We start from the raw sequence: 23494 nt of genomic DNA on the forward strand, positions 1-23494 counted from the left end.
ACAGACACTAAAACATCAGAGTATGTATTTACACTACCGTTCAAACATTTGGGTTCTTTCCTCCATCGCATAATATCAGCACCGATTAGGGCTGGGTAAAAAATATCGATTTCTCGATTTTAATCGATTCTCAGTTTTACGAACCGATATTGATTCTTAAATCCCGAGAATCGATTAGTCATCCTGTTTTCAGTTGATGAATGAATGTAACATTGTAGCGCGCATCCCATCCAATAAATCACAATGATCTTTGTGCTTTGTTAATATTGATATGAAACAAAGTCTCAGATTTCAAATTACGTCCATTTTCTTACGAAATTCAAAAACTTAATTACCGTTTTGTCGCTGTGGCGTGAGATCGCTCCGGCTCAGCTCAAGAGAAGCACATGATCTTCTCCTCCGCCTTAATAACACCAGTTACCGTGCGAAATAAACATGAATGAGCGTCTGAAAGTGTGTTAAAAGATAGAGTACAACTTATCGAAGTCCGTATCATGTGACATGGAATCACAAGTTTTTATGACAGCCACCATTTAAATGTTTATATTTAATATAACTTTATTATTATAAAAATAAATAAAAGTGTATTTTAAGTGTTTGTATACAAATCAGTTAATTTTTACCTTCAATATTATAGTAGTCTAATGAAGCCTATAGGCTACCACTGACTCCCATAGTTTACAGCATTAGTGAAGAGATCTGTTTTCCTTGAGAAAATTTGCCATGTATTGTACCAGATATCCAAAATAATCAATACTGAATCGAAATTGAATCGAATTGCAAGCTTGTGAATCGAAATCGAATCAAATTGTGAAAATTGTGTCAATACCCAGCCCTAGCACCGATACCATCGTCTCTCTTTAGTTTCGCCATGTTTGAAAGCTGTGCTCCTATTGGTCGACGTCACAGATGTGATGACCAGAAAATAAAATCAGTTGTCGTCCACTATAATGCACTATACCAGATAAAACTAATGTGAAATGTTTTTCTAACATCATATATACACTAAAGTTCAAACCCTTGTGGTCGGGAATTCTCTTGTGTTCATCAAGGCTGCGTTTATTTGATCAGAAATGCAGTAAAAACTGTAATATTGTAAATTTGTATTACTATTTAAAACAGCTGTTTTCTATGTGGATATATAGAAAAGTGTAATTTATTTAAGCTGAATGTTCAGCATCATTACTCCAGTCTTCAGTGTCACATGATCCTTCAGAAATCACTGTAATATGATGCTTTGATGCTCGAGAAACATTTCTGATTATTATCAGTGTTGAACACAGTTGAGCTGCTGCTTCATGTTTATGTGGAAACTGTGATGCATTTCCTTTCCCAGGAATCTTTGATGAATAGAAAGTTCAATTGAATTTGAAATAGAAAACTTCTGTGACATTATAAATGTCACCGCTCAAGAAAAGCTCTCGTTTTGTCGAGATATCTTTTATTAGATTGAACTTAACTATGACCTCTGTGGGCTTCATATGTTTGAAAATAACTTATAATTTTCACACACGTCCTTTTAGTCTTGCAACAAACTTCTTCAGTAAATCTAAGTCCTGCTGTTTGACATTGTCCTGATCTCTATCTCACTGGAAGTTGACTGGACTGTTGAAATGCTGCCTATTCATTAAAGCTCAGATTATTATTTTAGTAATAATTCTGCATGTGTAATACATTGCAGCACATGCATTAACTGCGAAGCCATGACAAGATCCATCATGTCAATTTGATAGTAATTGCAGTTCACGCGAATGCCGCCGAGACTGTTATTATGGTAATTTTCTCTCTGTATAAATTGCAATTTTACTTTTTAAGATGCATTGTAGCTTTCAAGAAGAAATTAGGTTGAATTAGACACCGCGCGACCTTTTAAAAGCATTAGAGAGAAACACAATCATTCTCATCCAGATTCATTTGAAGAAAGAATTAAAAAGCAGGGCGTTTCTGGATGGAGTGTGTAACCCGTGAGTAACTTCTGCTGGAGGATTGCTGATGTCCTAATCCGCGTTTGGTATAAGCGTGTGTGTGTTTGCTTCATTGCTGTCAGAGGATGTGGTTTCATCATTAACGGACTTGCTCACTTCGCTCTGTGAAAGGAGGTCTCTCAGGGGCGTCAGCTACATTAACACCAAATTTAGAAACTCTTAAGTGCAAGGTTATGAGGAAATTAGTGCAAATCTCTTATTTGAGATTAAAACAATGACCTGACAGTAATTCGAGGGCGACCCTGTTACTTTAACGAGTTGCTATTTTTGCACGTCAGGAGTAAACATGTAAAACGCTCTGACTGAAAGCAGGTGTTGTTGTGAGGCGTGTGTTTGTTTTTACACATTATCTCTGTCTTTGTTGCATAGATCCATTATTCTCTTTTATTTGACTGAAACAGCACTTTTAACGGCTGTTATTGCTGATTCAGACCAGTCTGTGCCCTTAAAATACTGCCAGTCTGTCAGCCTTTTCCTCCGTCGAGCTGAAAACACATGGCAATATTAATCTCACGGAAGCTTTTTTTTGATAAGGAAAAAGTCCTACGGCACAGAGCACTAAAATATAACAAAATTGGGTAACGCTTTAGATTACAGCCCGGAAAGCACTGCGTAATTAAGACGAATTTACAGCTTAGCTTTCGGTAATTATAGTGTACCTATGAATACTTGCATGTAAGGGAACAATATTATGCAACGTTTGGGGAATAAAGGGGTAACAACCAGGAGAATTAAAACAATATTTATACTGTAAGTATTATAGAACTAAGGGGTACTTATTCTTCTATTATGAAACAACAATCTTACATTTGGGAGCAATTTAGCGAGAACATACACTGCGTACCTTTTTGTAATAATTGTGTACCAATAAAAACTGTATAGGCTTTTACAGGGTACATGTATATGCATTTTTGACTTTTTTTTTTTTTTTTTTGGTAGCAAAAGTGCAGATGTTTAAGTTTGGGCTTACGTGCTTCAAGGACACTATTGCATTTTTTGGTAACACTTTATTTTAAGGTGTCCTTGTTACATATGTTACATGTACTTACCATAGTAATAACCGTATATTATGCATAATTACATGCAACTAACCCTCAACCAAATGTAGTTACCTGTAGTAAGTACATGCACTTAATTAATATTACTCAGTACTGAAATATATAATTACACTTTCACAATGACACCTTAAAATAAAGTGTAACCCATTTTTTTTAATACTGGGAAATATACTCTTGTTCCATGTAGTTGCAGGGTAAGTACAATAAAAAATACATACACACAATCTAATATCACTGACTTGGAAACCTTTATAGGTCCCAAATGTGATTGTTGTATCATAATAGTAGAATAAGTACCCCTTAGATCTATAATACTTACAGTATATATATAAAAAGAAATTTCTCCAGGTTGTTACCCCTTTATTCCCAAAACTTTTCATGTTGTTCCCTTATTTACATGTACGTACTTTATAGGTACACTATAATTACAGAAATTTACACTGTAAAATCGCTTTAATTACCCAGTACTTTCCGGGCTATAATCTAAAGCGTTACTCAAAATTGCACAAACATGCATAGCTTTAAATGGCATAATAAAACTGGATATTATATTAAAAGCAGTTACATTTAATGTGAACGCAATGAGGTTATATAGGAAGCTATATGGTGTTGGTGATTGATAAAACAACAAATTCATATGTATATATGTTGTTGCTGTTGGGCGGAAACCTAGTGTTTTTCAAAATAAACATTGCGTCGTCAAAGTTGGTATTGTGGCTTGATATGTGGTCAGAAACTTGCATGCATCAATATAACAGAAGCATTTTATGAAAATCAAGCTCAAATGTCAAATGTGACGTCAGAAACACCAGCGATTTCAAACCGTGTTTTTGAGACTGTCTTTGGTTCACTCTAGTTTTAAAGGTCCCATTGCATGGATTATTTTATTATTTTCGAATGTTTCCTGGGGTGCCCTTATAATGTTAGTATGTTTTTTAGATCAAAAGTTGTTATAATTTAGAAATAAAAGGCATATTTCCTAGCCTGATTTTAGCCTCTGATTTGAACGCTCTGTTTGAAGGGGCGTGTCTGTGTGAGACTTCAGTGTAAACGCCCACTGCTGTGATTGGCTGCTGTGAGACTTCAGTGTAAACGCTCACTGCTGTGATTGGCTGCTGTGAGACTTCAGTGTAAACGCTCACTGCTGTGATTGGCTGCAGTGAGCGTTTACACTGAAGTCTCACACTTCAGTGTAAACGCTCACTGCTGTGATTGGCTGCTGTGAGACTTCAGTGTAAACGCCCACTGCTGTGATTGGCTGCTGTGAGACTTCAGTGTAAACGCTCACTGCTGTGATTGGCTGCTGTGAGACTTCAGTGTAAACGCCCACTGCTGTGATTGGCTGCTGTGAGACTTAAGTGTAAACGCCCACTGCTGTGATTGGCTGCTGTGAGACTTAAGTGTAAACGCCCACTGCTGTGATTGGCTGCTGTGAGACTTAAGTGTAAACGCCCACTGCTGTGATTGGGTGCTGTGAGACTTAAGTGTAAACGCCCACTGCTGTGATTGGCTGCTGTGAGACTTCAGTGTAAACGCCCTCTGCTGTGATTGGCTGCTGTGAGACTTCAGTGTAAACGCCCTCTGCTGTGATTGGGTGCTGTGAGACTTAAGTGTAAACGCCCACTGCTGTGATTGGCTGCTGTGAGACTTCAGTGTAAACGCCCACTGCTGTGATTGGCTGACATGCTTGCATATGAAATATCTAGCATTACATGTGGAACTCTCTCGAAAACTTTTACTATTACAGCTGTTATACGTTTTTACTATTACAGCTATCGGGGTTAGTGAATCGTGAGAAGTTTTTTTTAAGTATTTAGATCTATTCCCATCACATAAAAGGTTGCAGTGATGAGCATTGAGCAGATGACAGTCTGTTGATCGTGTGAATGAAGATCTTATCATTGCAACGCAGTTCCTGCACTCTCACTAATGATTTCACCAATGCAAACATGAGGTATATAAATACAGTAAGAGCTTCGTTGTGCAGTGTAACAGCGTCATTGATTTCATAATGATTTTTGGCAAGTGTCCAGATAAACTCGCGCTGTGTGATTGACAGCTTGGGCGATTGGAAAGGGATTGTTCTTTGATCGCTTTCTTTATATATGTTAATCACAGTTTAAGTAAGATTATTTTCATCCTACTAAGAGAAACGACGTGAAGTTGATCGTTTAGTCACTGGCTTGATCTACTGATGCATAAACAGTATTGAACGACTTTGAGAGAAAGATTATCTGTCTGAACTTGAACAATTACACATCAGAAATTCACATAACCCACTGGTTCTCCAGAGGCTCGGATGAAGGAACTAAAAAAATACTTTTGTGTTCATTTGTACATCCAAACACTGAGCAACTGCCATGATCCGCTCGTTTGCAAGCGATGATTTCTCTCGAGGAAAAAACAATATCGCGCTCGCGTATATTCTCATATTCTCATGGGCGGACAAATTCTCTTTGCGGGCAAAGCAGAGAAAGGGGAGGTGACCTTTCACCTTATGACGACATAAGGGGAAGATTTCTAGATTCGCCCGTCTGAGCTTTCATTTTCTCAAAAATACCCAGGGCTTGGTTTACACCCATCAAAACGTCTAGCCACTGGGGGACCATAGGCAGGCTAGGGGAACTCATATTAAGGTTAAAAAACCTCATAAAGTGAAATTTTCATGCAATGGGAGCTTTAAGGAGAAAATATCCAGCAATGGTGTCGACTTATGAATTTACACATGGTTTAAGCACATTAAAAACACCACATAGACATAAACAACATTAAAAGCTGGATATTCTTTAGATCAGTTTAATGCATCCTAATTATTTCGACCCTAAACATATTATTCTGTGTTGCAGCACAAGTAACATCACCATCATCTCTCCGTGTTTTGTTAATGAAAGCTGTGCCGTGTCCAGTAGGTGTGGTGCGCCGTTAAAAAGGTCAATGTGCACTTTGAGCTCAACACTTGTGTGTTAAATGAGTGAACTCAGTTCTAGGTCCGCCACGTCGTTCATGGTCTATTCATTGTTTGTGGCGTCATTCAGTCTGAGTCTTTATATAAGCCACTTGATATGGATTAGATAGAAACCAGGCCTAATAGGCATCGCCGAGACAGATAACGGTCAGCGTTCATCGAATGCTTCATTTATCACTATAGCAGAGGTCTTATATGTGCCGGTGTCACACATTCAGGGCTCTGAACTAATGCCTCCTGCTATATGTGAATAAATCAGTAGCTTGAACTGCTATTTATATATTTGACACATTTATGTAAATGCCCAGATAGTGCGGCCACTTTCCTCGGCAAGTGACTTTTAAATAAAACATGTATGTTCTGAAAATAAATGTTCTGATCTTCTTTTCCCCCCCGTCTGTTTTAAAGTAGTTTTTTCTTTTTTTTTATCAGAAAGTTCTTGTTAGACTTTTATTTTTTATTTTCTAAGATTCTACGCAAACACAGAGACTGCGGATACAACTCGGGGTGAATCTCACGAGAACAGTCGTAGTTCACCTCAAAATCTAAAGAAATAATAATATGCATTTTATGCAAAGAAAATGAAACTGAGTTTTAGAAACATTGACATTTTTATAATAGTGTGGCATGTTATTTCCATGGTTATTAAGCACATTTCCCTCTAAATTCTTATAACTGTAATGAGTACGAAACAATTTAGAATTTTTATTATTTTTTGTAATTCCCATTATTTTACGTGTTAGGTTCTTTATTATGTTTTAATAAAAGCAAAAAATAAATAAATAATAAATTGTGCATCAGCATACATTTATATTTATAAGTGTGTGTGTATACATGGGGGAAAGTGTGTGTGTATGTACATACATATGTGTGTGTGTGTGTGTGTGTGTATATACATGGGGAAAAGTGTGTGTGTATGTACATATATATATGTGTGTGTGTGTGTGTGGGGAAAAGTGTGTGTGTGTGTGTGTGTGTATACATGGGGAAAAGTGTGTGTGTATGTACATACATATGTGTGTGTGTTTGTGTGTGTATACATGGGGAAAAGTGTGTGTGTATGTAGTGTGTGTGTGTGTGTGTGTGTGTGTGCGTGTATGTACATGGGGAAAAGTGTGTGTGTGTGTGTGTGTGCATATACATGGGGAAAAGGGTGTGTGTGTGTGTGTGTGTATACATGGGGAAAAGTGTGTGTGTGTGTGTATGTACATACGTGTGTGTGTGTGTGTGTGTGTATATATATATATATATATATATATAAATATATGGGGAAAAGTGTGTGTGTGTATGTACATACATATGTTTGTGTGTGTGTGTGTGTATATATACATGGGGAAAAGTGTGTGTGTATGTACATACATATGTATGTATGTGTGTGTGTGTGTGTATACATGGGGAAAAGTGTGTGTGTGTGTGTACATACATATATGTGTGTGTGTGTGGTATATATACATGGGGAAAAGTGTGTGTGTGTATGTATATATATATACACACAAACACACACACACACACAAACACACACTTTTCCCCATAATATAACATGTCTTTGACAGGTTTTGTGAGATTCACCCCTAAACGTTTCTTTACCGTGATTAAAGGGTCTTCTTATTCGGGTAGTGAAAGACATACATTTTAAAAGCCTGCATCAATTCAGAGGATAAAGAAGAGTCGCCCCCAGCATTCAGATTTGATTTTCATATTCATCGGGGAACACTTTAATTGGACGCTTTCTTCACAGGAAAGCTCTTGTGTGCAGAAAGAGACGGCCGTGTTTGAAGTGCAATAGCCGCTCTGTCAGTCCTTTACTCTGTAATGCTGGACTCAATTAGCAATCCATGCCACCATTATTGAGCTGAGAGGAACACTTCACATGTTTTATGAGCGTCGGTGTGTGTAGGAGGCTAAAGTTGGATCCTGATTCACTGGACGTGTCCCATAGTGACCGATTAATGATTCTTAATGCTTCAGTAATGCTTTGTCTTCCATCTTGCTTGACCATGCACAACTTTGGAAAGTTTTTGTCTTCAGATAGAGTTCATTTGAGATCCCTGTTGTGAAGTTGTTCAATCAAAACCTGTTTTAAACTCCTCTCTTGTGCTATTTTAAAGGCTGCTAATTTTGTTTTGGAGTCTTCTTCAATAAATCTACATGCATCCAAGGCCAAAATACACTTTAATTTTCTCATAATAAACATTGCAGAATCAGCTCTTTTCTCACAGTGTCTCAAACGGTTAGTTTGAAGATTCAGTCTCTCTAAGCCCCTCCTTTCCGAGAGCCTGCTCTGCTCTGATTGGTCAGATGCCCCAGTCTGTTGTTGATTGGTCGACCGCCTACTAACCAAATGCCCATTATTTGAATTTTAAGATAATGAATTTCCTGAGCGCTTGACACAGTAGCCGCGTTTCCATTACCCTTCAAATTGCACAAATTGAAATTGCGATTTGAAAATACGCCCGATGGAAACACGTCAATTTCGCAAAAACTCCCATTTATCGCAAAAAAGTTTTTCCGCTCGCATGAGGGGGTTTTTCAGGCAATTCGAAAAAGAAATATTTCACAAATCTGCAATGGAAACAGTTTTTGCGCATTTACAGGTCACCTGACGTAGATGACGCGGTGTGTTTGGACAGAATACGAGACTGAGATCTTTATTAAATTCATAAAAGACAAAATAATTACAGGAATAATGGATTCTAAACCTCAAATAAATGCCACAATCAAGACCTCGAAGCAGAAATGAGGGAGAAACACCCAGAAACTCCTCATATGTGCCGCTCACAAGTATAATAAGGGTCGTTCCTTACCATTAATGATTGGATAACACACATACATCTCCTTTGATTAATAATAATGGCTAGTGCAGTGGCTGGGATATAGTACGTAAACCTTCCAACATCCGTTGCCATGATTTTTGGAATGATTTTACTTATCGCGAGAGGAAAAAATTTAGTTTTAGTCGCATAACATCGGTTAATGGAAACGCCGTCATTTCGCAATAGTTTTTTGTCGACATTTAGAAAAAAACTCAAAAGTTTTGCGCAAATCTGTAATGGAAATTTACCTACTGATACAAAAAGTAACAATGGCGTCCTATAGTTCCAATACTTAATAGTGGAAATACCCGCTTTTTGGCATGTTTGGAGCATTTTTAGGTTTTAGTTCCTGCAAAGACTTTTGGGGGATTTAATTTAGCTCCTACTTGCACAATAGGAATTACCAGTGACGTAAAGTGTAGTTGATTGGCTGAACGCATGCGAAACACTGGCATCCATCATTTTTAAAAAGCTGTGTAAACACAGTTTATACACTGTCAGAAATAGGGGTACAGTAGGAGTCCATTTCTGTCCCCCAAGGTACAATCTACACTAACGTTCCCCATAGGGCTTATTATTGGACCTCAAGGTACATATATGGACCTTTTTGAGGGTCAAAAAGCATTAAAAGGTACATATATGTACCGTTTCTTTTAAAGGTTAAGTTACAATATTGTACCCTTGAGGGTACAGCCTCAATGACAAGCCATTGCACCCCTAAAGGTACAATTATGTACTTTTTTGAGAGTGTAGGCTATATATTTACTCCACGAACACGGAAAACAGCGAAACATGATTATGTATTTCTGCTCAGCTAGCGACATTGGGCATCAACCACACCTCAAACTCTATAATACTTTTTCGTATACCGTTTACTTTCTTTGTGTGACAGTTCTATCTAATAACGTATAAGATAGGACTGTTAAACAGATTGCAGACTAATGAAGATCTCACCGCCGTCAAAATAAAAGTCCTGCACAACAACCAGAGCGGCCATAAGAGACTCTTTACGTCACTTTAAAGTTCAAACTGGTGGTGCGAATGCAACCTGGAAAACATCCCTAGGAAACCATTCAGTTCTTATAACTAACCTGTGTGAAAGCCCCTAAAGTGGCTATAATATATATATACACACACACACACACACACACACACACACACACACACACACACACACACACACACACACACTCACACACTTTTCTGTGAACAACAAGACATCTCGACATGAACAACACGAACCAAACTCTCTCCAGTCTCAGATACACTACAGCGTTTGAGGGCGGGGCAAAGAGACACTGTTCACTGGCGGCCAATGAAAACCATAGGCTGGTATTATGCAAATTAGTTACAAACCCACATAGGTTCAGCATGAAGTTAGACTGGAAATACTGACTTGTTTCAGCAGTTCAAAATCGATTATTTCTTTTGGGAGGCAAAACAATATTTATCTGCACTTTGATCTTTGAAACTTTGCAGACCTTCAACATTCACAAAACAGCTGTATTACACACTGCATGAAAGGGAATATCCCCCCCAAAAAAGCATAATGGGGCACTTTAAAACACTGGCAGCTCACTAGATACTTTTATTTTTTATAGTTTATGCATAAACATGTTGTGCAAGCAGTCGGTTGGTTCTGAGAAAAGCTTGTGCAGTATTTGCTCACTCATGCTGCTTTTGTAATGTCTGTATTCTGTAATCTAATGCATTTTTAATTGTGGCTTAGGTGTCCAAATACTTTTCGGGGTCACTGTATTTCATGCCCACATTGCTGGAGAGGCTTTTAAAGCGGATATTACCCGGATGTTGTCATGTTATTGTGATTAATGTGTTGAGTATATTACAATCCAGCAGATGTCAGCCCTTTTTTCCCAGTAAAGCACTACAATCTGGGCTGCAGTGTAATCACAAAAAGTGACATATTGAAGAGTAGCGGATAAATAGCGCCTCCCCGGTGGATATCTCACAGGGACACGCAGTTCAGAATGGTGCAGTTAGCCAGAAAAAAACAGCTTTCAATCCATTAGGGACTTATAATCAGGTGGAAGCGCAGAACGAGCCCTTATCAGACAAACACAGAGGAAATTTTCAGACAAAAATACACTGAAAATCCCTCTGTTGGATTGTTTTAATGACTCTGTCCCTCGTTCTCTTTAATCCCTCAATTAACGTGTGCGCTTTTATCTCTTGGAAACTTTCAGGTGTGTGTGTGTGTGAACACACAATTGAACAAAGAACAATAGACAACTGCTTGTGAATCTTGATTTGAAACAATTATTTCAATTATGATCGCACAGGACACATTTTGTTTTGTTTTCGTTAAAGTAACTGACCTGTTCTGTGATGCTTTTTTTTTTAAATCAGTTGCATTCATATTTTCTTTTTATATGGTTAATAAGAGAATAATATATCAAAGTCTAAAATTTTTTAATGCAAGACACTACCAATGGATATTTAACTAATAGAAATCCCCAGTTTTCTGAAACATTATGTTTGTTTACATATGCAAATTCTAAATATCAAATAAATATGCACCTATTTGCATACATTTGCAGAACAGAAATCTGAAGATTGGTTAAATGCAGTTTCAAAATGAACATGATTTTGTTGACATTAGAGTTAGAGGGTTTTTTCAGAGGGGATTTTTGGATTTATCTTTCTCATAAATCAGAAAATACTGTCAACAGACAGAAAAAAATAATAATCATCATCACCACATTTTTAGAAATAAAATGTTGTATAGGGCTGGACGATGGGGCCAAAGAACGGTAAAAATGTTCATATGTCAGTATATATAATTATCACAATAAATGTCAAATTTCTCATAAGTGAAAGTTTCAGAAATCAGTTAATTGTGGTTTTTTCATCAGAATATGACACATTTCACACATTAATATTACATGTTTTGTCTCTTAGAAATGCACATGTGAACGCAGCTTGACTTTGGACGCTGATGTAAATTAGTGGTCGATGTGCTCGGATTATTTTTATTAATTAAACAATAAATAAATTCAAGATATGGTTTGTTTAATACCGATTATAAGCGTCCATATAATACTGTTTTGTTTATCATTAAAGATGAATGAATGCACACATATAAGAATAAACATGATGAAATGAGGGTTGGGGAACGTTAGAATAACGTTAGTATAACATTAGAATAACGTTCTACAAACCAAAAACTAACATTGTATTTCCGTTAAGTCTCATGCACAGAAAAGGCAGTGCTTATCAGTTATTGTCACCAGTGTGACGTTCATGCATTATTTGCATAGTGCGTAAACATTATATCGAACACTTATCAAACTTTGGTTATGACTTAAGAGGAAAATGATATCATGATAATTTTCGTTATTGTTTTATTTGCCCAGGCCTCATATAAACCAGGCGATTGATATCTGAACAAACCCTTCAGAATAAAGACTGTAGGAAAGTCTGGTGTTTGTAAAAGGGAGATTTCTGACTCAGTGCTGGAGAAAACTTTATTGTAACTGAACTGTACATATTCAAATAGAAAAAGTGTAATAAAATAAATGCTCAAATGTGTATTTTGGATGAACGAAAACAAGTTATGGAAATGCATTTAAATGTTATGCAATTCAAATAGTACAATCTTTAAAGTCCCCCTGTGGTGAAAATCCAGCTTTTTATGTTGTTTATGTGTCTATGTGGTGTTTTTAATATGCTTTAAGACAAAGCATGTGTAAATTCATAAGTCGACAGCATTGCTGAGTATTTCCTCCTTAAAACTGCAGTGAACCAAAGACAGTCTCAAAAACACGCTTTGAAATCGCTGGTGTTTCTGACGTCACAAACTACCTTGTAACCAATCAGATCAACGTGTGATCGTCAACCAGTGGATCTCTGAGCTGAGTGAGTGAGTGGAGGCGGGGCTCATTTGCATATTCATAGAACCGCGCATACTAAATGAGGCAACGGTGTCGAGTTACATTCAGGATATTTTAAGACATGAAGAATCTTTTTTTCAAGGAAAAAATGTTTAAATATGTCACTTTGGTGATTAAAGATGAGTTTTAAGGGATACAATTATTAACTACAGGGGGACTTTATCAGAGTAATGTGATTTGATGAGGAATGTCGGCATTCATGTGAACCGTAATCAAACTGTGTGCATTAAAACAATGAAACGGCTGACCTGATCCCAGCAGGCCTGGAAAAAGGCGGTCATTACGTAACTGGCCAGAAATAGACTTTTTAACGGAAATAATGAAGCGGCTGTTCAGACACTGAGGGGTTTTTACAGCATTGTTTTTCTAGCACTGGGATGTGAGGGCGTCCCTTATACGCCGTAAGGAAATCCTCGGGAAGGACGCCTGGCCTCAAAGACACGACTTCAGAACAGAAACCGACCACACCTAAAGGTCAACGCATGTCTGACCTCATCTCAGATCAGGCAGATTATATTTAGTCATGCGGTTCGGCTTTTCCTGAGAACGTTTGGCATTAGGACTCAGCTAAGGCTACATGAGCTGGGGATTTTCCTTCAAGATCTGAAACTAAACTTTATTAAATTAGTCCTGTTTGTTTCTGCTGGTTTCTCTCGCTGTGCTGCTTGGAAAGGGGAATTTTACAGGCCCGTCGAACAGTTCTGTGCAAACCAAATGTCATGTGACCAACCACTCTAGAGCCGCAGGAGTAATGCCAGCATGACGACACTGATTGGCTGATGAGGAACACACATCTTTCACTGGTGGTGGCTATCCTGAACTGTGACGTCAAAGAGCACAGACATGGAAATGTCATGTCCTTCAAAGAGTGTTTGTTTACTGCCCCTATAGTGAAAGTTCAAACGTTTGGGGTCATTAAGAAGAAGCAAGGCTGCATTAACTTTCTCAAAAGTGACATTTATAATGTTACAAATGATTCTATTTCAAATAAATGCTTTCCATTCATCAAAGAATCCTAATCAGCACAACTGTTTTCAACACTGATAATAACCATAAATGTTTCTTGAGCATCAGATCATCATATTAGAGTGATTTCTGAAGGATCATGTGACACTGAAGACTGGAGTAATGATGCTGAAAATTCAGCTTTGATCACAGGAATATATTACACTTTACTATATAATCACATAGAGAACTGCTATTTTAAATTGTACTAATATTTCAGTTTCTGTATTTTTTTTGATCAAATAAATGCAGCCTTGGTGAGCAGAATAGACTTTAAAACATCTTTCTGACCCCAAACCTTTGAACTTGATCAGACAGGACAAAAACCCATTGAAATTTCAGATGTGTATTAGGCTGCAGCATTTAATCATATATTTTTGTTATTGCCAAAAAATAAAAGTGCGTGAGATATTCTTAGTTCCGTCTGACGAGACCTCGAGCGTCTCCAGCCTCAGATGGCGATCTGCTTCTCACGAATGATCTTGCCAAAGGCTGGTATCGGTTGTAGATGTGGTCCGCGGTGTTGTTGTGTGTGTTATTTTTATCACTGTCTAAAAAATGATCATTTTTTCTAGTCAAGTCATTTCCTGAATGTGTCAGCGTGAGCAGAGAAGGTTAAAGCGTAAGATAATGTTTCGACTAATTCTTGAAAAGTCTGCTTGAGACTTGAAGAATGTGTATTATGCAAGAGTTGACCGCTGTTTTTCCAGGCCTCCGGCCCCTTACACAACAATACCCCAGCAAGCCTCGCAGAGAACACACTCTTGTGCCGGATAATCAACTACACACACTGAGAAGTTCACAGTAAATAGCTTGAAGAGCTGTTTGATGCCTGTCACTTTAAACATTTGTATTTCCTTAAGGAAATAGGAAAGCATGCGAGATAGAAAAAGAATAGTGTTTTGAATGTGCAGTTTAATATTGTGCAATTTTATTTTTTTTAAAGAAATTAATACTATTCATTTAGCAAGGATGCATTAAATTGATCAGAATTGACAGTACATACATTTATAATGTTACAAAAGATTCTATTTCAAATAAAAGCTGTTCTTTTGAATTTCTATTCATCAAAGAAACTGAAACAATATGTATCACTGTTTAAAATTGTATCAAATTCAAAAATGCATCACAGTTTCCACTGAAATATGAAGCAGCTCAACTGTTTTCAACATTGATAATAGTCATAAATGTTTCTTGAGCATCAAATCCTCATATTAGAGTGATTTCTGAAGGATCATGTGACACTGAAGACTGGAGTAATGATGCTGAAAATTCAGCTTTGATCGCAGGAATAAATTACATCTTACTATATATTAAAATAGAAAAGTTATTTTTAAATTGTAAAAATATTTCACAATATTACTGTTTTTTTATCAAATAAATGAGCAGAAGAGACTTCTTTCAAAAACATAAAAAAAATCTTACAGACCCCAAACTGTATATACAATAGTATATATGTGTGTGTGTGTGTGTGTGTGTGTGTGTGTGTGTGTGTGTGTGTGTGTGTGTGTGTATATATATATATATATATATATATATATGTATATATATATATATATATATGCCATCTGAAATTTTCTTCTAGAATGATAATTTTTATAAAGCTCGTATATTTAAGTAATTTCACTTAAATGTCAATTAAGAGGTAATTTTCATTGGCATTCAAGTGAAATTACTGAACTTAAATATACGAGCTTGATAAAAATGATCATTCTAGAAGAAAATTTCAGATGGCACTTAGAGGCTTTTGCATCTGAACTCCTCTTTCTCTCTATATATAATTTATTTAAATTTGTGGTTTTAACACAATTTAACAGACATAAAGATACAGTGATATTGTTATACATTTAAAATATGTATAAAATGATTACAATATAGTTTGTAACATATTGCATATTGTTTGGAAAAGGGTTTTAGAAAGCTAATTTTCCCATTGATGTTTTATGTTCACACTGCAGAACCAGAAATAGGTTAACCTCCAAAGCTCAGTTCTTTCCAGCAGGACGGCACATTTCCTTTGACCCAGCTAAAGTAAATTTCCAGTGGACCAAAGCCATTGACACTGGCATGATGGGCCATTACTCTCATTAAGTGCCGCGTCATATTGAGAGACGGGGCAGATTTTGGCCTGACCTCTCATGGGACCGGGATTACCATAGGACAAAGGGAATGCCTGTGTTTGCTGATGGGTAAAACCCCACTGAAGTTTATGAGCAGGTAGAGCACCGCTAGGACAGATGTAGTTAGTGTAAGCATTGAAAACAATGCTTTTTTACTTGAATTATTGGAATTTGGATAGTGTTGCCATAGTGAAAACAGATCATAGCAACACAACTCTCAAAGAAGTCTTATTTATTGTTATTTCATGTTGGAATAGATACAGCTCAAAGGTCTGTAATTAAAATGAATGAATGAGTCTGTTATATAATGTCGAATCTTCTGTCTGGGGGCTCACGGTCCCCGGAGCACACGTTACACTTTCTGCTCAGCCTAATATTATTCTGAGCATAACACACACTTAAAGATGGGTGAAGTAACCGTAGATCATTGTATGTGTAAACTATATCATTATACATTTTTCTTTCTTTCTTTTATTTATTATTAAATGAATCTGACTCCATTCTGGTATGTAATGCCGAGTATGCATGATCCAGTCAAAAGTAGATTAAAGCTTCATTTTTCATCATTGATCCTGTCTTTCACCTGGAAAAAAAGATTATGGAAGTCATTTAAATAACCATGTGATGCATGAATGCCTATTCGTGGATAATCCAGTGAATTCAGAACTTTTACATAAGATAAGCCACTACTTTTTTTCATCTCAATTGTGCAGCTTTTGTTTTACAGATTCACATGCTAATGATTCTTTTGTAAACCGGTGATTTTCAAAACACGTTTTAGGCATTTGGCACTTTTTTTTTTGTGAACTTTTACACTCAAAATACTTTTATTTAAATGCAATTATCTGTTTTATAAATAATGATTTATAATGTTGTTTTTAGAGATTATACACTGTAAAAAAATAATACACTAAATCTACTCAATAAAAATGTGGCAACAGGTTACAAGCAATATTAATAATTAAATTTAAAAAATAAGAATTGAATTAGAATTAATCAAATGAATTCCTTAAAAGTCAACCATTTAAAAGGAGTAACTGCAAATAGCACACCCAAAAAAATCGAGAACTCTTTATTTTTTACTACCAACATTGAAGACTCCAACAAAACATCAGCATGTAAACCTGCTAATTCTCAAAAAGAGCTGTAGACATATGACAGAAATAAAGTCTGTCTGGTTTATAACAAGAGAGATTTAATGTCTTTTCAGTTGATTTTATCTAAGGCTGTGGCTGGAAGTCAGTTGTAGTTCTTGTTTTCTTTCCTTGAGTGATTCTGCTTGTTATCATCAGATCTGAAAGTAAAAAAAACACGTAATATAAACACTGCAAGCAGTTTTTATCCTAATACAGCTTCTTTGTTAAATGATGTTAAATTAATTTGATGTTTATTTGCTCTATTATAGACCAAACTGGGCTTAAACAAAAAAAATATCTGTAGCCATTTGAAATTAGAGGCAACCACTGCACTTTAATCAAGATCAAAACGAAGATGCTACCTACACACATGTAACACGAGTGGTTATTTTTTATTTAAATTAGATTGTATAATTTCAAAATTGAAAGCAAAAACAGCGTGGTCTGATTTTGGCTTTGTGAAATTATGCTACATAAAGTATTAGACGGACTGTATAAAATGCAAATTCATTCTCTGACAGTAGGTGGCGCTTATAGAACAGCAGCAATATAGGGTTTCCTTGGTTAAGGCTGTAAAGAAAGAAGCGCCACGCTTATAAACGCTACTTTATGGTCGACCGATGCATCTTTTATATGTGATATGTGATAGAAATAGTGCTAAGAACATTTACATTTATATTGCATTGTTCTTAGACCGCACATACCCCAGTGAAGACTTCTCTCTCTTTCTTTGTGAAACGGATGCAATTATTTTCTTAATTAAGCCTGGTGTAGCTCAATATTTTCCTGCCTCTAGGCTCAGGGTGCTATAAAAGAAAAGGACACATTGATGTTCTTGTTTTTTTGGTCACAACACAGTGATGCATTATCACAACAACAGTGAAAATACAGGAAAACTCTAGTTTGTATTATTTTATGTTAATTTACATAAAAATGCAACTTCAGTAGTTTATATTTTAAAATCAACATGTAATCAATAATGACCCTATTTACTATATTGCACATTACTGGTTTTAAATAGCAACTGTTTTCAAAATTGATAATAATCATAAATGTTTATTTAGCAGCAAATCATCATATTAGAATGATTTCTGAAGGATCATGTGACTGAAAACTTGAGTAATGATGCTGAAAATTAAGCGTTGATCACAGAAATAAATTAAATGTTTCTATATATTCACATAGAATACAGCTATTTTAAACTGTAATAATATTTCACTATTTTTACTGTATTTTTGATCAAATAATTGCAGCCTTGGTTACCAGAAGAAACTTCTTTTAAAAACATAAAAAAATCGTACCGATCCCAAACCTTTGAACGGCAGGCACTGAAAGTGAAATAAAATCATGAATAATCAAACAAAATCTGTCCTTTTAAGCATGTTTTCTGAAAGTGTTCATCTCGAGTAGTTCAATACTGATGATAAATTGCTTTATTTTCCAGGATGGTTCCAGGCGGTGCAAGGAAAGGAAAAAGACGGTGTCGTTCAGTAGCATGCCAACAGAGAAGAAGATCAGCAGTGCAAGCGACTGCATTAATTCCATGGTGGACGGGTCTGAACTGAGGAAGGTGCGCTCCAACTCCAGAGTCTACTACCGTTACTTTCTCCTAGACGCCGACATGCAGTCTCTGCGGTGGGAGCCGTCCAAAAAAGAGTCCGACAAAGCCAAGATTGACATAAAATCAATTAAAGAAGTGCGTACCGGTAAGAACACAGACACCTTCAGGGCCAATGGAATTTCAGATCAGATTTCCGAGGACTGCGCATTCTCCATCATCTATGGGGAGAACTATGAATCGCTTGATTTAGTGGCAAATTCAGCCGATGTAGCAAATATATGGGTGACTGGACTCAGGTACTTAATATCGTACGGAAAACACACTCTTAATATGATTCAGAGCTGTCAGGACAACATGCGTGCGTCCTGGCTGGGTGAGCTCTTCGACGAAGCGGACATCATTGGGGGAAAATGCATTAGTCTTTGTTCAGCCGTACAGCTGATTAAGAACTTAAGTCCTGGAGTGAAAAATGTCAAGATCGAGCTGAAGTTCAAAGAGTTGCACAAAGCGAGGGATAAAACTGGTTCTGACGTGACCAAGGAGGAGTTCATCGAAGTCTTTCACGACCTTTGCACGAGACCAGAAATCTATTTTTTGCTGGTGCAGTTCTCAAGCAACAAGGAGTTCCTCGACACCAAGGATCTGATGATCTTTTTAGAGGCTGAGCAAGGCATGGCGAAGGTGAGCGAAGACATCAGTGTGGAAGTTATTCAGAAGTATGAACCCTCAAAGGAAGGGCAACTCAAGGGATGGCTCTCCCTGGATGGATTTACCAAGTACCTCATGTCAGGGGAATGCCACATCTTTGATCCCGAGCAAAAAACAGTATGCCAAGACATGAACCAACCCCTATCCCACTATTACATAAACTCTTCTCACAATACATACTTGATTGAGGACCAGTTCAAGGGTCCCTCAGACATCACCGGCTACATCCGTGCCCTAAAGATGGGTTGCAGGAGTGTGGAGCTTGATGTGTGGGACGGGCCCGATAACGAACCGCTCATTTACACAGGCCACACGATGACTTCACAGATTGTCTTTCGCAGCGTCATCGACATCATCAACAAGTATGCTTTCGTGGCCTCGGAATTTCCTCTGATCCTGTGCTTGGAGAACCACTGCTCCTTGAAGCAGCAGAAGGTAATGTTTCAGCACCTGAAGAAAATACTCGGAGACAGAATTCACTCGGATCCTCCCAACCTTGACGAGAGCTATCTTCCATCCCCCTCGGACTTAAAGGGAAAGATTCTTCTGAAAGGAAAGAAACTGGCGAGCAACTGCACCGGCTCCGAAGGCGAGGTGACGGATGAGGACGAGGGTGCAGAGATGTCTCAACGGATGAACAACGAGGGGAGTGAACAGCGGACGGTCGTTCAACCCAAAAACTTCCAGCTTTCCAAGGATCTCTCCGAAATGGTAACCTTATGCAAGTCTGTTACTTTTAAGGATTTTCAGACTGCTTTCCAGAACCAGAAGCACTGGGAGCTCTGCTCATTCAATGAGGTCTTCGCCAGTCGTTGTGCTACTGACCACCCCGGTGACTTCGTTAACTACAACAAGAAGTTCCTAGCGAGGGTTTACCCAAGCCCAATGCGAATCGACTCCAGCAACATGAACCCGCAGGACTTTTGGAAGTGTGGCTGTCAAATAGTAGCAATGAACTATCAAACACCAGGTCTCATGATGGACCTCAACATCGGCTGGTTTAGACAAAATGGCAACTGTGGTTACGTTCTACGCCCAGCTATCATGAGGGAGCAGGTGTCTTATTTCAGTGCCAATACTAAAGACTCAGTTCCGGGAGTGTCTCCACAGCTCCTTCACATAAAGATCATTAGCGGACAAAATTTCCCCAAACCCAAGGGCTCAGGCGCCAAAGGCGATGTGGTCGATCCCTACGTTTACGTTGAAATTCATGGCATCCCTGCGGATTGTGCAGAGCAAAGGACTAAAACGGTCCACCAGAATGGTGACAACCCCATCTTTGATGAGAGTTTCGAGTTTCAGATTAACCTTCCGGAGCTGGCAATGGTGCGCTTTGTCGTTCTGGATGACGACTACATTGGGGACGAGTTTATCGGTCAGTACACGATCCCGTTTGAATGCATTCAGCCAGGCTTCCGCCACATTCCCCTCCAGTCTCTGACGGGCGAAGTCCTTCCACACGCCTGGCTCTTCGTCCACGTGGCCATTACTAACCGCCGTGGTGGGGGTAAGCCTCACAAAAGGGGGCTTTCAGTCCGCAAGAGTAAGCGGGGTCGGGAATACGCCAGTATGAGGATACTTCTCATCAAGGCTGTAGATGAAGTCTTTAAATCTGCAGCACAGCCACTAAAGGAGGCCACTGATCTCAGAGAGAACATGCAGGTGAGATAACGCTTTGACTTGTTTTCAAATGACTGCCAGAAAGGCTCTGTGCACCTTATTTTATTATTAAAAAGAACAGGTGCGGCTATTTGTAACTTGAATGTGTCTGGCTTCCATTGTCATTTGCTTTCAGTTATTTTACCTAAACCAAAACAGTCCGTTATGCTGCTTTATATTGCAAACTTTTAATTGTTAACATATTATTTTGATTTCATTATCATGATCATAAACACACTGGTTTGTAGCTCAAGTCGTTTAACCATTTAATGCACTTTTTTTAAATTCTTCTAATTATCTACCTATAGACGTTAAAGGGGTGGTTGATTATGATTTGACTTTTTTAACTTTAGTTAGTGTGTAATGTTGCTGTTTGAGCATAAACAACATCTGCCAAGTCACGATGCTCAAAGTTCAAAACAAAGGGAGATATTTGCTTTTACAGAAATCGCTTTTTAAGGACTACAACAAACGGCTGGTAGAGACTACACCACATTCCTCCCGGGTTAGTGACATCACTAACCCTAAAATTGACATAAACCCCGCCCCCAGAACACGATTTATAGATTATCAAGACAGAATATGCTAATCAATGATTAGAAGATAACTACACATCAGCTACATAAATTTAAACATAAACAAAAAAGTTTTTGAAATGTTCAGGACTCAAGCTGTTGTAGCTCCGCCCCCCGTGCCGGGAGCAGCAGCTCATTTGCATTTAAAGGGACAGACACAAAAACGGTGCGTTAACATGCTATATAAAAATATCTGTGGGGTATTTATTAGCTAAAACTTCACATACACACTCTGGGGACATACATCTGAAAAGAGCATTATACCACCCCTTTAATGGATCTGAAGTCTCGCACATTCAAAGAAAATCGCTTACTTCAGTGTTTTGCAAAATAAGGTGGAAATGAATGCAAAGACACAATAAACACACAAGTAACATGCTTAGATGAATATTGTTGCATTCATCCCAAAATCTAAAATAAGAGGAAATAAATTGAATATATTTAAAAATATATATTAAATATAATGGCAAAATAAATTATACATAAACATGCATTTCTTTTCTTTGATTTAAAGCAGCATACCATCATTGCTGTAATGCAATATTAATAAAATCATATTGCAGTATGGTAATGACATTTTGTGGTTTGGTTTTATTGTAGGACTTTAGGTATATTATTTTTACATACCTCTAATTTAAGTGACATATGTTTTTGGAAAAATCATTGCTGTATTTAAAAAACATCTGCATTATGGTAACAAGATTTGGGTGGGCTGGGGTCTTGTTTGTAGGACGATTAAGGAAAATATGTCTTTTCTTTCTTTAGATTTTAAGGTGAAATATGATCTGGGAAGGTTTCGTGAGATTCACCCATTCAGTGTCTGCAAAGAATGCAAATGACTCGACTCAGCAAATGTTTAGTTTGGAGCTTGCCAAGACTCTCCAACCTTAATTCATTGTCGCAAGTATCTTCTTTTCATAGCGTGAGAAAGTTTTCTCAAATGTAGTGCACATCAGAAAGTCGACCCTGAGAAGGAAGCACAGCTTACAGGACGTTTCTCTCCACAAGGCCAAGAGCATTTGAACTGAAATCTCTGGCACTGATAAACAAAAAACAAAAGAGCTGATTTTAATCAGTTGTAATTCCTCGATGTTGCACAACTTGTCAGACTGGCACAAAATGCTTAGATCAACTGCAGTCCCTTATTTAGCCATGAGAACTGAAAATATACTCATATATAGGCTACAGGTAGGAGATCAGCCAAATTCCTTTTTTAATATTTAATGTGGAAAATGTTGCATAACACAGGGTTAGTATGTCCTGAGGCATGTGTCAGTTATATCCCCTTAAGAAGAGATTAGGCCGTCTCATGGATAAAAGGAGCGCTTTCTTATAACAGGAAAGCACTGAGAATATTTTGAAGTCAGGAAATAGTTTTTTTTTTTTTTTTCGTCGTTTTAAGATTATACCGCAGATGGTGTTTCAATTTGTTTCCCCTTCATTGGTTTTTGGTCTGTTGCCTTTAGAATGCAAATATAGCAATCTTGTCAGAATGACCTTGACTCATATTCAAGGATCAGTTATAATCCAAATAATATTTTAATGCAGCTTCTTTATGTTGATGCTTTGTGTTAGGGCCAGATCGGTTTAAGTGCGATTACATGGAAATTGCGATTAATGGTGCAGCCCTATTGTGATGAATCTGGTCTGGTTGATTATGATTTGACTTTTCTAACTTTAGTTAGTGTGTAATGTTGCTGTGTGATCATAAACAACATCTGCAAAGTTACAACACTCAAAGTTCAAAGCAAAGGGAGATATTTGCTTTTAAAGAAATCGCTTTTTAAGGACTACAACAAACGGCTGGTAGAGACTACACCACATTCCTCCCGGGTTAGTGACATCACCAACCCTAGAATTTACATAAACCCCGCCCCCCGAACACGATTTATAGATTATCAGGACAGAATATGCTAATCAATGACTAGAAGATAACTCCACATAAGCTTCATAAATTCATCAACTAACCATTCAGAAATGTCCTGTTGCTTCTACATG

The 23494-nt window shown here is 37.5% G+C and overlaps 1 protein-coding gene across 1 annotated transcript in view; it reads left to right on the top strand.

The window, feature by feature from the left end:
• Positions 1–23494, top strand: part of plcl2 (phospholipase C like 2) — a 69627-nt gene that overhangs the window by 8153 nt on the left and 37980 nt on the right. The window contains exon 2 of the mRNA XM_079894354.1: positions 18438–20924. Within this exon, the coding sequence (XP_079750480.1) occupies positions 18438–20924 (2487 nt within the window). The remainder of the gene's footprint in view (positions 1–18437; positions 20925–23494) is intronic.

The sequence above is a fragment of the Squalius cephalus genome (genome assembly GCF_949319135.1).
Source record: "Squalius cephalus genome assembly, chromosome: 15".
In the NCBI taxonomy this organism is placed as follows: domain Eukaryota; kingdom Metazoa; phylum Chordata; class Actinopteri; order Cypriniformes; family Leuciscidae; genus Squalius; species Squalius cephalus.